The sequence below is a fragment of the Zootoca vivipara genome, chromosome 1, assembly GCF_963506605.1.
Source record: "Zootoca vivipara chromosome 1, rZooViv1.1, whole genome shotgun sequence".
Lineage (NCBI taxonomy): Eukaryota > Metazoa > Chordata > Lepidosauria > Squamata > Lacertidae > Zootoca > Zootoca vivipara.
In genome coordinates this window covers 129808902-129822549 of record NC_083276.1, presented here as the reverse complement: position 1 = coordinate 129822549, position 13648 = coordinate 129808902, and the positions used below count along the sequence as shown (strand labels likewise).

The 13648-nt window shown below is 43.5% G+C and overlaps 1 protein-coding gene across 5 annotated transcripts in view; it reads left to right on the top strand.

Annotated features, from left to right (window-relative positions):
* Window positions 1-13648, top strand: part of ERBB4 (erb-b2 receptor tyrosine kinase 4) — an 818250-nt gene that overhangs the window by 627208 nt on the left and 177394 nt on the right. For all 5 annotated transcript variants that reach the window (XM_060282309.1, XM_060282298.1, XM_060282293.1 and 2 more), the window contains exons 13-15: window positions 7280-7412; window positions 12818-12911; window positions 13403-13557. In XM_060282309.1, coding sequence (XP_060138292.1) covers window positions 7280-7412; window positions 12818-12911; window positions 13403-13557 — 382 coding nt within the window. The remainder of the gene's footprint in view (window positions 1-7279; window positions 7413-12817; window positions 12912-13402; window positions 13558-13648) is intronic.

Below are 13648 nucleotides of genomic sequence, written 5' to 3'. Positions count from 1 at the left end.
CAGAGTATTGGACTAGATCAGGGGTTCCCAACAAAATTTTCTCGAGGACCCCTCATTTGACTCGCTATTGTGACAAGGACCCCCATTAAACCGTAAAACTGATTTCCAAGTAATCAGAGTTATATTTTCTAATTTTTCCAGTAAGCTTAACACTGATCTTGGAAGGGTTAGGTTCAAGGGACGCTGACGATTTAGGTTCAATGGACACTGACAAGATTGGTTCGAGAGACACTGACTTACTTGCTTGAACATCAAATGCATTATCTTCCTCTTCATCTGTAGGCCTTCGTCGTTTTAACGAATCACTTTTTAACCAACGGTCCATTTTTAACTACGCGAACTGTAGCTTCCGCGAAAAACAACGCTTTGTTTACAAACACTACTGTTTTGCAAAGAGGCAGCGTGCGCCAGGGAGGAGGGAGGGGAATGGAGAAGACAGGGTACCTGCGCAGTAGCGCACAAATGAAGCCGACGCGCGCAAAGCATCTTGGGGAGGTGAGCGTTAGTAGAATGCGTGCGCTGCCTCTTTGCAAAACAGTAGTGTTTGTAAAGCGCCACCTAACGGCATACAGCAGAACTACTGCCAAAACAAAAAATCTGTTATCATACGAAATATATTTAATATATTTTTTATTCTAATAGCATCTTGCGGACCCCTCTGGCATAGCTCGCGGACCCCTGGGGGTCCCCGGACCACCTGTTGGGAACCACTGGACTAGATGATCCTTGGGGTTCCCCCCCACTCTACGATTCTATGATTCTGTGCTTAACACTTTCCTACAAACTATTTAAAACTATTAATCTTTATTTTGAAGCACAAATGTTGCAGATCTCTTATTAAAAATCATTGAGAACTAGCATCAATCACGGCCCTTTAATGTATATCTAGACCCTTAAATAAAAGTTTTACTACAGAGCAGTCAGCCTTATATGATGAAAATTCAACCCAGTCCAGAGAGACTAACTTCGAAGATGTTTACAGAGAGAAATGCCCTCCAAATGCATGCACAAACATCTGTAATAACTGATAGTGAAGCTTAAGTTCTTATTTCCACTTCTACACACCTGTAACCTCAGGGAGTCCCAGAACTCTTGAGGGGATGAATTGAAGGAACGAGGAGAGATTTCAGGGTGGGGGTGTAGTTATTTGGTTGCCTGAACCTAGATATACAGAGGAAAGAGAAGCCTATAAATGTGCCTTGAGCTGAGCCAGGTTCTTGGTCTGTTTAGCCTACCACTGTCCGCCTTGGCTGCTGCTATCTTTTTGGCATCTCCGGCACCTCCGAAACAAAAAGAAAAGAAACTCAAAATCAAAGAAGAGGACAAAAGAGGTCAGGCACCTGCATAGAAATTGTGTATCCTGATTTATGTGTGTAGATGGACTTTAGGCATTTTTACTGCAACTTACTTAGGAGAACAGTGCATCACACTATAGAGGGAAGAGAGTGACCTCTGCTCATTTGGCAGTCCTCGTGTGCTAACTGTTGATGGGCAACTTCACGGCCTCCCCCACTGTTCTCCTTTTTAACAGTGGTGGTTTGTTTGTTTGTTTGTTGTCTTTAAACTGAACATGGACCAAGCAGAGGACTCCTTCAAGTAGAGGACTTGCTCCTGGCAGCCCTTTGGATGTTATTTATTTAAAGCATTATTTACATACAGGATTATCCATTCTAAAACTGGACATATGCCCACCCTGCTCTGGTGTGATTCCACCTACCCTATCCTCAGTCTGTTGCATGAGAAACTCCGATTGAAATTTCCAGAGCATGAACCTGCGATCTTATGAGTCGGAAGTGTATGCTCACGGCTGAACTGTGGGTTCTTCTCCCTTACCACCACCACCCCCACAAATCAATTATCATTGCAGAGCTGAGAGGACGGAAGTGACCTGAAACTATGGAGAAAGATTTGTCATCAATATCTTTAACTTTCAGTTAGACCTCAGTATACTTAGATATGCCTGTTGTCTTTGTCCATGGAGTTTTCTTGGCAGGGATACTGGAGTGGCTTGCCAGTTCCTTCTCCAGGTGGATCACGTTTAGTCAAAACTCTCCACTATGACCTGTCCATCTTGGGTGGCCCTGCATGGCATAGCTCATAGCTTCTCTGAGTTATTCAAGCCCCTTCGCCATGACAAGGCATTGATCCATGAAGGGGCTGGAGGAGACTCTTGAGAGTCCCATGGACTGCAAGAAGATCAAACCTATCCATTCTGAAGGAAATCAGCCCTGAGTGCTCACTGGAAGGACAGATCGTGAAGCTGAGGCTCCAATACTTTGGCCACCTCATCAGAAGAGAAGACTCCCTGGAAAAGACCCTGATGTTGGGAAAGATTGAGGGCACAAGGAGAAGGGGACGACAGAGGATGAGATGGTTGGACAGTGTTCTAGAAGCTACGAACATGAGTTTGACCAAACTGCGGGAGGCAGTGGAAGACAGGAGTGCCTCGCGTGCTATGGTCCATGGGGTCACGAAGAGTCGGACACGACTAAACAACAACAACATACTTAGATAACGAGGAACGGATAATATCAGAAACCATTACCAGGATCCCCTTATTTTAAAGAAAGAAAACTTGATATTTCTTTCATGACTGCTATTTAGCATTGACTTGGTGCTGGCGACATAGTGCACCATCAAAACACAGAGTGGGCACTGTACCTGAGCAGAGGTTTTTGCCTATGGATGGTCTCATTGGCTGAAAGTCTAAAGCTAACATTTGGCATTGAGAACTTTTAAAAACTTGCCCATAAGCTGCAGAGCAAACTCTTGGTTTTTGCTGGGTCTAGCTTATAGTATCTGTGCTGTTGCAAATAAAATACACATGGCTTGGTTTTGTGTAGTGAGAGGGATGATCCCAACTCCAGACAGAATAAGGCAAACTGGTCAGGAAAATGTTGCAGCTCTTACTCCTCCATTACTGGAAATAATAGACTACTGAGAATAGGGAAGAACAGAAGAGTACCTAAGTGCTTTGTAGCGCTTTGCCAGTTCTATTTTGCAAAGGTGCAGCTAAACACCTTCAGTCAATTATGTTTACAAACCTTTGTGGCCTAATTCACTTTATTCCTACTTGTTTAATTTACCGAGTAATATTGTTGTGGAACTTTCCTTTAATAAAAGAGACTGACAAGCCAAGATTTTTAATGAAAGATTATTCTCATGTTTATGTCCTTTATATATGTAGAGGGACTTCTTTTGTCTTTGTTGGGGAAAGAAAGTTCATTACCTTGTCAAATTTCCAGGAGGAGCTTTAAAAACTCCTTAGAAAAGAAGGCAAGACAGTTTTGGGGTTTCTCCAGGTAATATAATGCTCAAAGCAATTGCCTAATTTGCCGTTAACTTGATCTGACCCTAGGTGTTCATGAAAATAATAGTAATAATAAATAATTATGTCATTTGTAATTTACATAGTATGATCTGAGTGATATCGTATCTCAAAGCTGCTTATATCTCTCTGTGTCCCATGAATTCTTCATTGCCTTGGACTACCGTGTTTCTCCAAAAATAAGACACCGTCTTATATATTTTTTCCTCAAAAAAACACACGGTGGCTTATTTTCAGGGGGTGTCTTATTTTTTTTTAATTAAGTATGGTACAGTTTAACCTACAAGGTTAAACTGCCTATCACTATGGCTGATTTTCAAGGTATGGCTGATTTTCGGAGAAACATGGTATATCGTAGTTGTCAACTGAATCACAGCTGAAGTAATTTTGCAAAGTCTGGCTTTGGAACATGAAGAACATAAGAATCTGCCTTATGATGAAACATGTCATTGTCCATCTAGCTCAGTATTGTCTTCACTGACCGGCAGTAGCTCTCGAGGGTACCATACAAGCAACAGCCAAAGTTCCCCCAGACCCTTGTTTTGCCATCAGGAATGTGGATTGGCCTTGTCAAGGGGGCTGACCAGGTGAGCCAGAGTGGTGCGTGAGAGCCAAAAGCTAGAAGCAGGAAGCAGTCTGGGCAGCCGAGAGACAGAGGCTGTGGCTCTGGGAGAAGCAATGCAGCGAACCCCTACATCTTATGCTCAGGTTGTATACATGCCTAAAATAACCATATAGCATAAAGACACCACATTCTAAAATAACTTAGGCCTGTCCTTCTATTTCTGCTCCTGGAAAGTGGAGTGAAAGGTGATGGTTGTTTCACTTTAGAATAGGGAAGATGGACCCTTTGGGAAAGATCACACACCCCCACACACCCCCTTGCTTGTCTCTTATCCCATCTTGATACTAAACTCCTCCTGGAAATATTGAGGAGGCTGAAATCCGGACAATTTGAGACAGATCCTGAGATCTGGCACCCCGGTCCCCAGGCATGAGTGGTGTTCTTCTGAAACACAATAAGAACATTTTTTAAAAATGCTATCAGGCAGGGGAAGCTGTATAGCTCTAATGGGGCATTTGGAGAAAAAATAGCCAGTGCTGAAGACTGCAGCTCTGCGATGAAAGAGGACAGTGAAGCAGAGAGTTGAGGAAGGAACAGCTATATGAAAGTAATAATATGCTTAAGTGATGCTTAAGTACACTTGGATGACAGATATTCAGTATTTTTGTTAATGAGGCACAGTCAGCCATTCATTCTGGGTGCCAGGAATACAGAGTAAACACTTCTCAACAGAGAGACATTTTTAAACTCGTAAGATTCCATGATATTGTACAGAATAAGGAGAACCACAGAGAACACAGGAAGGAAAGGGGCAGGGACTTTCTGTAACAAATCTTTTGGGACTGCAACCCATCATGTTAAGTCAGGCAGTTAGAGTCCCCCCCCCCACTCCCGCCCCAGCTAAGATAAGATGAAGGAAATGCACATGCTTTTAAATCACATTACGAAGTAAGCATTATAAACTGAATGCATATTTTTTTGCTGTTATCCTCTCCTCCATCTCCTCCTCTACCATGATGCTGAATCATAAGGCCCTCAGGGGAAGGGTCTGTCTTTTGGCTATTCTGCAACATGCCTTGAGCATTGGTGGAACAGCAGCAGCAACAACCACCACCACAACAAGCAACAACTACTACGAGAAGGAAATAAATAAACTTGGAGAGCATTTTCTTGCCTCTTGCATCTGGAATGTTAGGTGTACCTGCTATAACTCTAGAGTGCATTTCTTGTTTCTAGACTTTACATCTGTGTCTTCTGTAGCATACATGATACCTGTGTGTGCTGCTCTCATTTTTACAGATCCTTTTTGTTTTCTTTTTTATTGAATTTTCATTTCAAGTAAATTAGGAAAACCGAACTTACTAGTTGTTATTTTTCATTTCATTGAGCCCTGACAACCATTTTGGAAATGACTGTGGCCTGGACTCTGATTATCTGAGATGGAGGTGAAAACCAGTTGCCCAGAGTGCTGCTTTGTGATGCTGCATCTCAAAGTGTGCTCAGGGCTGTTAAATGTTTGAGGGGGGGGGGAGTTTGAGCAAGAGCAGTGGGGCACCATCTTGCCCCAGTGATGTCACCTTTACAGATCTTTCTATTTAATGAAAGCACATTTCTCATCAGACAGTATTATCCATAGAAGTAGATGACCCACATGTGGTTTGCATAGGAATGGCTGAGATATAAGCCACATCACTGGGGGAAGCTCAGCTCACTTCTGTGCCTACCCTGGTTCCTGTCCCATTTTTATTCTACTCACCCACCGTCACCAGCCACCACCTTCTCTTTAAGGCCTTTTGCCTGGCTCATGCAGGTGGCATGTTCAGTAGCAAGCAGCTGTGGGGAGATGGATAGTCTCTCCCTTCCTTCTCTTATGCCCAGAGTTCCAGGCTCGGGTAGCTCCAGGGAAATGTAGCTTTCCTGAGGACAACTGACATGACAGTAACTCTTGGAGGAACTGTATTTCCCAAGGACTTCTGAGACCTTGGCACCAGCACTTTAGTGCAGGGGTAGGCAACCTAAGGCCCATGGGCCACAAGCGGCTCATGGGGGTCGTTTAACCAGCCCACAAGCCTCCCATGAACTGAACTGCCCGCTTGGCAAGTCCCTGGATGCTGCGCTAAACTGGCACGGTGCGAGGATTCGCTTCCATGGTGCCGGAAATCACATCTGCGCATGCTAAGACGCTAGAAATTGCACCTGCGAGGATGCTGGAAATCACAGCCACTCGCTTGTGATCCAGCCCACGGAGAGATCTCCGCTGCAGTGAACCAGCCCAGGCGAAGTAAACCTTGCCGACCCCTGCTCTAGTGTGTTGGAGCAGAGCATACCAGCCACCCAAGGAGGGAGGGAGGGAGAGACCTCCCTTTTCCCCTCTGTTCTTGCCGCCACCAGCTGCACCACACCAGGTAGGTATGGGTGAAAGGTGACCAGCTCTCAGCCTAACTTCTCCCTCACAGGGTTGTTGTGAGGAGATGTATGGAGATGGGGAGAATGAGGTATGCCACCCTGAGCTCCTTGGAGGGAAGGTGGGCTTTAAAATGCAATAGCTAAATAACAACAGACATTTGATTTATTTGCTTGTTTATTTATAACTGTCTTTCCATTTACACATCACCCCAGGCCTTAATATATAAAACAATAAAAATACTGCATATCAAATCACACAGCAAAATCCAAATACACAATCTGAACAGAAAATGAGAAGCAGCTGTAGTAATTATCTTAGTAATTGCCCCCATGTCTGTCTGTTGGGTATATTTTCATATTCCCTCCTGAAACACAATGATGTCGGAAGACAGGCCTTTATTAGGGGAGGTCATTCCGCACCACCCCATGCTCTGGTCCAGAGTCATTGCAAATTGAAGCCAGAAGGAATTCTTCCCTGCAGAGAGATTTCATCCTGCGTTTTCTTTTTTCACATACAGTTGGCTTGCATTTTACATGTGGGTTACATTCCTGGGACAGCTCGTAAAGCTGAAAAAAGTACAGTGCAGCACTTGAGTGCATGATGGCTACTTTTAAGATCTCAGAGTTGTTTACTGGACCCCGGGAAAACCCAGTACAGAAAAAAACTTTTAAGTTCTCTGCCTTCCATGCATTTAATTTGTGCAATTTCAACTGTATCGGGTTGAAAGCGCACGTGTTAGATGTGCGTAAGGTGTGAGCATCATAGCTGCCAAGTTTTCCCTTTTCCCGCGAGGAAGCCTATTCAGCATAAGGGAAAATCCCTTTAAAAAAGGGAGAACTTGGCAGCTATGGGTGTGAGTCGACTGTAGTGGAGGGTGGCAGTGATGGTGGTGGAAACCAGCTTTTTCCACTTGGGAACAATGCTTACCATTTACAAGTTAAGTATGTTTTCAACTGTTATTATTCTCTTTATTTTGCAGCTACAGAGGGCATGGTGTGCAGCCATTTATGCTCAAGAAATGGATGTTGGGGCCCAGGACCAGACCAGTGTTTGTCCTGCAAGCACTTCATCAGGGGAAGGACCTGCGTAAAGGCTTGTAATCTTTATGATGGGTAAGATATCCCCCTCTGCATTTTTTGTGCTTGCCGAGAAGTGTGCTCATTATATTGAAATTTAAACAAGCACATTGCTAGGTTCAGATTCCCATATGAAATAAGATGATCAATATTCATGATTTTCTGCTCCCAAAGGAATTTGCTGTTGTAGGTGAATGTCCCAAGCAACCAGCAGGCAATCAATAATTGCCGGACACTATGTAGGATTCTTACATGATATCTAGTAGCTAGTCATATGTGCCCATCAAATGGGAACAATATTGAAAAATAGCCCAGCACGAAGCAAAATTGCTAGCCCAGTCTGTGATTTGAAGGCTTGCCTACCTGATATTAGCTTTGAATTGGGAGACTGAGGAGCACGGCATGAAGCAAAATAACTAGCCAATCTTTGGAAACCAATAGTCTGGAACAATATGAATTAAGTGTGGGATTGATAAGCAAGAGCCCAGCACAATCTGAAATAGCTTCTTAGTACTTTTACTATGAAATGATGAGCAACAGCAGCAAAAAAATTGGATGCCTATGAAGTGGTCCCAAAAATCTAATGTCAGTATTTGGAAAGCAGAAAAGGGGGACATTTGTGGTGGTTGGATGAATGCAGGCGTCTCCCCACTCACACACAATTAGCATGCACACTCCCACTGAAATGTGCACCATTTTCAGTGTGAAAAGGGACGGGGTGGAATGGAGCGGGGGTGGAACAGGACTGGAATGGCGCCAGCTGAGGCAGAATGAGAGACTCCCCACTCATGCATGTCCCGGTGACGTGCTCTGCGGCCAGAAATGAAACCCCCACATAAGTGGTGATTCCCTGTAATTTTGCCCATCCCTTGTTAAAGAAGCATTGTGTGATCCAAGTCATTTATAAAGACGTTGAACGACAACGGGCCCAGGAGGGAACCCTGTGGCACCTCACTTGTCACTTTTATCCAAGATGACGATGAACCATTAATGAGTGCTCTTTGGGTCCGGTCAGTCAACCAGCTACAAATCCACCCAACAGTTACCTTGTTCAACCCACATTTTACCAGCTTCCTTGCAAGAATATCATGGGGGACTTTGTCAGAAGCCTTACTGAAATCAAGATACATTATGACCACAGCATTTCCCTGATCCACCAAATTTGAAATTCCATCAAAAAGAAAGAAATCAGATTGGTCTGGCATGACTTAATCTTGAGAAACCCGTGCTGGGTCTTGGTAATCACAGCATCCTTTTCTAAATGCTCACAGAATTATCTGTTCTAGGACCTTCCTTGGTATCAATGTCAAACTCACTGGTCGGTAGTTACCTGGGTTTTCCTTTTTCCTCTTTTTGAAGATGGGGACAGATTTGCCCATCTCCAGTCTGCAGGGACCTCACCTGTTCTCCAAGAATTCTCAAAGATTATAGACAAAGGCTCTGAAATTACACCTGCAAGCTCCTTTATTACCCTTAGATGCAGCTCATCAGGCCCTGGATATTTGACTTCATTTCAAGTAGCTAGGTGTTCCCTTACTACCTCTTTTCCTATAGTTCCCTCCTTACATCCTTTATTCTGTTATCACCAGTTTGGGCACCGCTTTCCTTTTGGGTGAAGACATAGGGAAAGTAGATGTTGAGTAGTTCCGTCTTCTCTTTGTCACCCAATAGCATTTCTCCATGTTCCCCACACAGAGGACTTATGACTTGCTTATTCTTCCTCTCACTTCATACAGAGCCAAAGGAACCTTTTGTTATTATTTTTAACCTCTCTTTCAAGCCTGAGCTGATTGTGAGCTTTAGCCAGCCTGACTTTCCCCCTGCAACTGTTGGCTACTCCTTCGTGATTTCCCCTTTCTTCCATTTCTTATACATGCCCTTCTTAACTCTCAGCTCATCTGTAAGCTCCTTATGCAGACACACCGGTTGCCTTAGATACCTCCCACTTTTCTTTCTTGTTGGTATTGTCTGCATTTGGGCCTTCAATATTTCTCCTTTTAGAAACTCCCTTCCATCTTGGACTCCCTTCTCTTTGAGTAATTCTGGCCATGGGATCACACCCAGTAGCTCCTTCACCTTTTCTAAATGGGCCATTTTAAAGTCCAGAGTGTGTGTCTGACTACACTCAGTTTCCCCTTGCCTCTGTATCCTGAAACCCTCCACGCCACAAAAAAGTATATCCCCTACTAGGGGCTGATTTTTAGAAAGTGTATTTAACTTAAGTAGTCAACATGCTTCAATTAAGCATGCACTAAACTGCCTTTTGATGTGAGGCCTGAAAAAGAGATGTTCTATCCAGAGGATGCATGAAAGAAGTCCAAATTACCCATTAGCATCTAGTAATCATAGCCAATTTCCCTGGAAGATTTTCTTTTCAAAATCTGTAGCAAAAAACCTTTTTGTAAAATCTACCTACTGGTAGGTGTAATTTTAGAAGGTGGCCTTCTAGATATACAAGAACAACTCTGCAAAGAATAAAGACTGTTCATGTATATCCAAGAGTTGAGTTTCAAGAAATTATAATTATATGATTCATAATTATACTTCTTGGTAATGATGCACTTCTGTGGTGCCCCCTCCCCAGCTTAACACTATTTTGTGGTCACTGCATTGCTATAGGTAGGATTATCAAGTCATACATCCTTATAACTGGTCTGCCAACATTAAACTGGGGTTCTATTTGTGCTTCCCATCCCATGAGAATATACAGAGCTTGCATTTTATCATAGTGCATATACTTTACAACAGAGGTGTGACTGTGTGATGCCAATCAGAGAATGCTTCTACACCTTCCTTTTGCTGCTTTCCCTGTAACTGAGGTTATTGACATCTGCTTCCCATACCATAAGGAGAGCAGGTGTCCAAGGGGCTCAGGAGCACAAAAGTAACGTGGTATTTTGTATAGCTGACTTTTTAGCTCTGTCCCCAGTATATTCTATCTTATTGCTATGGCTAGTGGCTAATGCAAATAAAGTTTCTGTCTATCTACACAGGGAAACTTTCAGCATCCACATTCCATCTGCCACTTCTCTGCTGCAAATTGTCGTTTATCCCACACTTTATAGCCTTTTAGGAGAGACTCCAACTCACCGAACTGAGTCTGCCACCAGAGTATAGTCCCAGCCTTAGGCTAAGCATTGAAAGTAGGAAATTGGTGGGTTGGCTCTGTTTCTCCAGTTTTGCCCAGAATTCCCACACACACTGACCCCACAAAGTACATACAGAAAACAGATTTACATTCAGATAGCTCTTTTTCTTGCCCGCCTCTCGGCTCATTCACCAGATCTTGCTGTTGTGCTGAAAAAAACAGATGAGCTCTGCATGAGCACTTCAAAACATTACAGTTCACAGACTGTCTGGAATCTCGTCGTGTTTATTATTACTCATTCATGATAGTCCTTTTGTGCCTTCCTGAACAGGCAAGCGGGGGTGGGAAGTGACGCATTGGGTTTGTTGTGATTGAGAAAATATGTTGGAAGAGAGACCCTCATCTTAAAAATGAAGAAAACTGATAATCATCCAATGAGACATTTAATCTGTGGCTTGCTAATGATCCCTCAAATTGATTGGTTGATTACTTATTTCTATGCTGCTTAATATGTTTTTTAAAAAATCTCTAAAACTGAAGCAACAGCAGACAACTTAAACAAAATATTACAAAAATACACAGTCACATATAAAAATGTTACATTAATACAAAGTTTAAAGGTAAAGGTAAAGGTCCCCTGACAGTTAAGTCCAGTCGCAAACGACTCTGGGGTTGTGGTGCTCATCTGGCTTTACTGGCCGAGGGAGCCAGCGTTTGTCTGCAGACAGTTTTTCCGGGTCATGTGGCCAGCATGACTAAGCCGCTTCTGGCAAAACCAGAGCAGCGCACGGAAACGCCGTTTACCTTCCTGCTGGAGCGGTACCTATTTATCTACTTGCACTTTGACGTGCTTTTGAACTGCTAGGTTGGCAGGAGCTGGGACCGAGCAATGGAAGCTCACCCCATCGCGGGGATTTGAACTGCCGACCTTCCGATCGGCAAGCCCTAGGCTCAGTGGTTTAGACCACAGCACCACCCGCGTCCCATAATAAAAAGTTACTCGCATATTTTAAAAAATCAATATCATTTCATTTTCCATTTGACACACCTTCCCTCTCAGCCTACAGGTTCTAACCCAAGGTCTAAAAAACTCTCAGTTGACACACAAAAGTCTCACAACATTAAGAATTTCTGGAAATAGTGGGCCTCACCCTAGTCTCTCATTCATGATTTGCTTTTTATGGGCAGGCCCAAGGTGAATGGTGTTTCCTCGGGCTGCCCACAGGTGTGTGTCCCATTCAACTGCATTCTCCACACCCAGTTCCAGGTACAGCAGGTCCAAAGCATAGGGAAAGGATCCCCCTCCACTCACAGCTCTTTCCTCACCCTGAATGTGAGTTAGGGACAATTATCCCTCTCTTCAGCACAAATCAAGGAAAAGGGAAACTGTCTGACTGCTGTGCATTTAATTCCTTCTGGGCAGGTGTGAAGAACCATTGGCCCAATGATGTTGGTGAAGGACAACTCCCATTGTCTGTGGCCATTGGCCATGCTTGCTGGTAGTTGGAGTTCAGCAACATCTGAAGGGCTGCTTTAGGGCTCTTCCATATGTCAAGCCTTCTCCTCTTGTTTAAGCTGTGTGGAGGGGTAATGTTGTATCAGCCAGTTGCAGAAATATCCCCACCCTTGTATTCTTTAAAGCAAGCTGCATTGTCATGGCTGAGGGTTGAGTGGGTTGCAGTCCAGCACATAGTTCAGAAGAGAAAACATTTGGGGTGGTGGTAAAATAATGCAGAAAACAAGAAGATGGACAAGTATATGGGGCTCCAATTATTGCATAAATTCAGAGGCAGCTCAGAGATAATTCTGTGTAAATAGCATTTGGATAAGGCTTTTTCTTCCCTAGAGAAAAGAATAACTTGTGAGAGTTGTTTAAGCTGTAACAAAAAAGTTGTCAAAGTTACAGTTCCATGAGATGGATGAAACCATTCTGCTCTTCAGGATCTGCAAAACGTGTCTTTTTATTTAGGTGGGCGCTGTCTCCATTTTTCCATGCCCAGAGTTTCACACACTACACGAAATCTCTCAGTATCCTTGCTTTTAGGAACTGTGAACCAAAAGCAGGGGCACATCTTCATTCTCAGTCTTGTCAGCCCAAGCCACCAAAATTTTCGTGGGAAGTAAATTGGATAAAACCAGTGAAGAGATTGGTTTGGTAGAATCATAGATTCATAGAATTGTAGAGTTGGAAGGGACCCCCAAGGGTCATCTGGTCCAACCCCCTGCAATGCGGGAATCTCAGGTGAGATGAGTGTCCTCACTAGCAGAGCAATAATGTTTGCATTAGAAATTGAACCAGCCCAATTACTATGTCGGCCCTCCAGCATCTTTAACCTGCCCACTCTTTCCACAGGGAATACAGGGAGTTTGCAAATGGTTCTGTCTGCGTGGAATGCGACCCTCAGTGTGAGAAGATGGACAACAGGAGGATCACCTGCCGGGGGCCGGTAAGAACAATCTAGAGGCAGCAGGATTGTACAATAACAGATTGCTACATATACCTTATTCTTAATTATATTTTATTTTATGGTTAACTAATCCAAATGGCTAGTTGTAAACTCCAAAACATAAGCACAAATGTGTTTTAAGTTTTATATTAAGGGTTTTGGGGGGGGATTGTTTTGCTTTGTTATGTTGGGAAACAGGGCTGGGTGAGTGTTAGCTCGCATCTCCTTCAAAGAAAGAAAAATAAAATCCAGTTCTTGAGTTCTTGAATTGGGGGAAGAGAGCAGTGCATGGGAAGCCGACGGTCCTGCTGCTTTTCGAGGGCTTCAATATGAGCAATAAAAGTAAAAATGCAGTTGACCCCATGAAGAAACTAAGAGAACTTGCGCTTCCAAAAAATTTGGGCACTACATTTGGTATATCCTCAGTAGCTCTTGGGAAGCTCCAAAGTGGGGAAGAGATTTGAACACTACAGTTCCTTTTGTCTGTGTAGGGAGCAGACCAGTGCACCAAGTGCTTCCATTTTAAAGATGGCCCCAATTGTGTCGAAAAGTGCCCTGATGGCGTACAAGGGACAAACAGCTTCATATTCAAATATGCTGATGAAGACCGTGAATGTCACTCTTGTCATCCAAACTGTACTCAGGGGTAAGTTTATATACTTTAAGTAATTGCCGTTTCCCAATATTTCCCAACGTTTGCTTAAAATACTGTTAATGTGTGTTATGTTTTTTTAAAA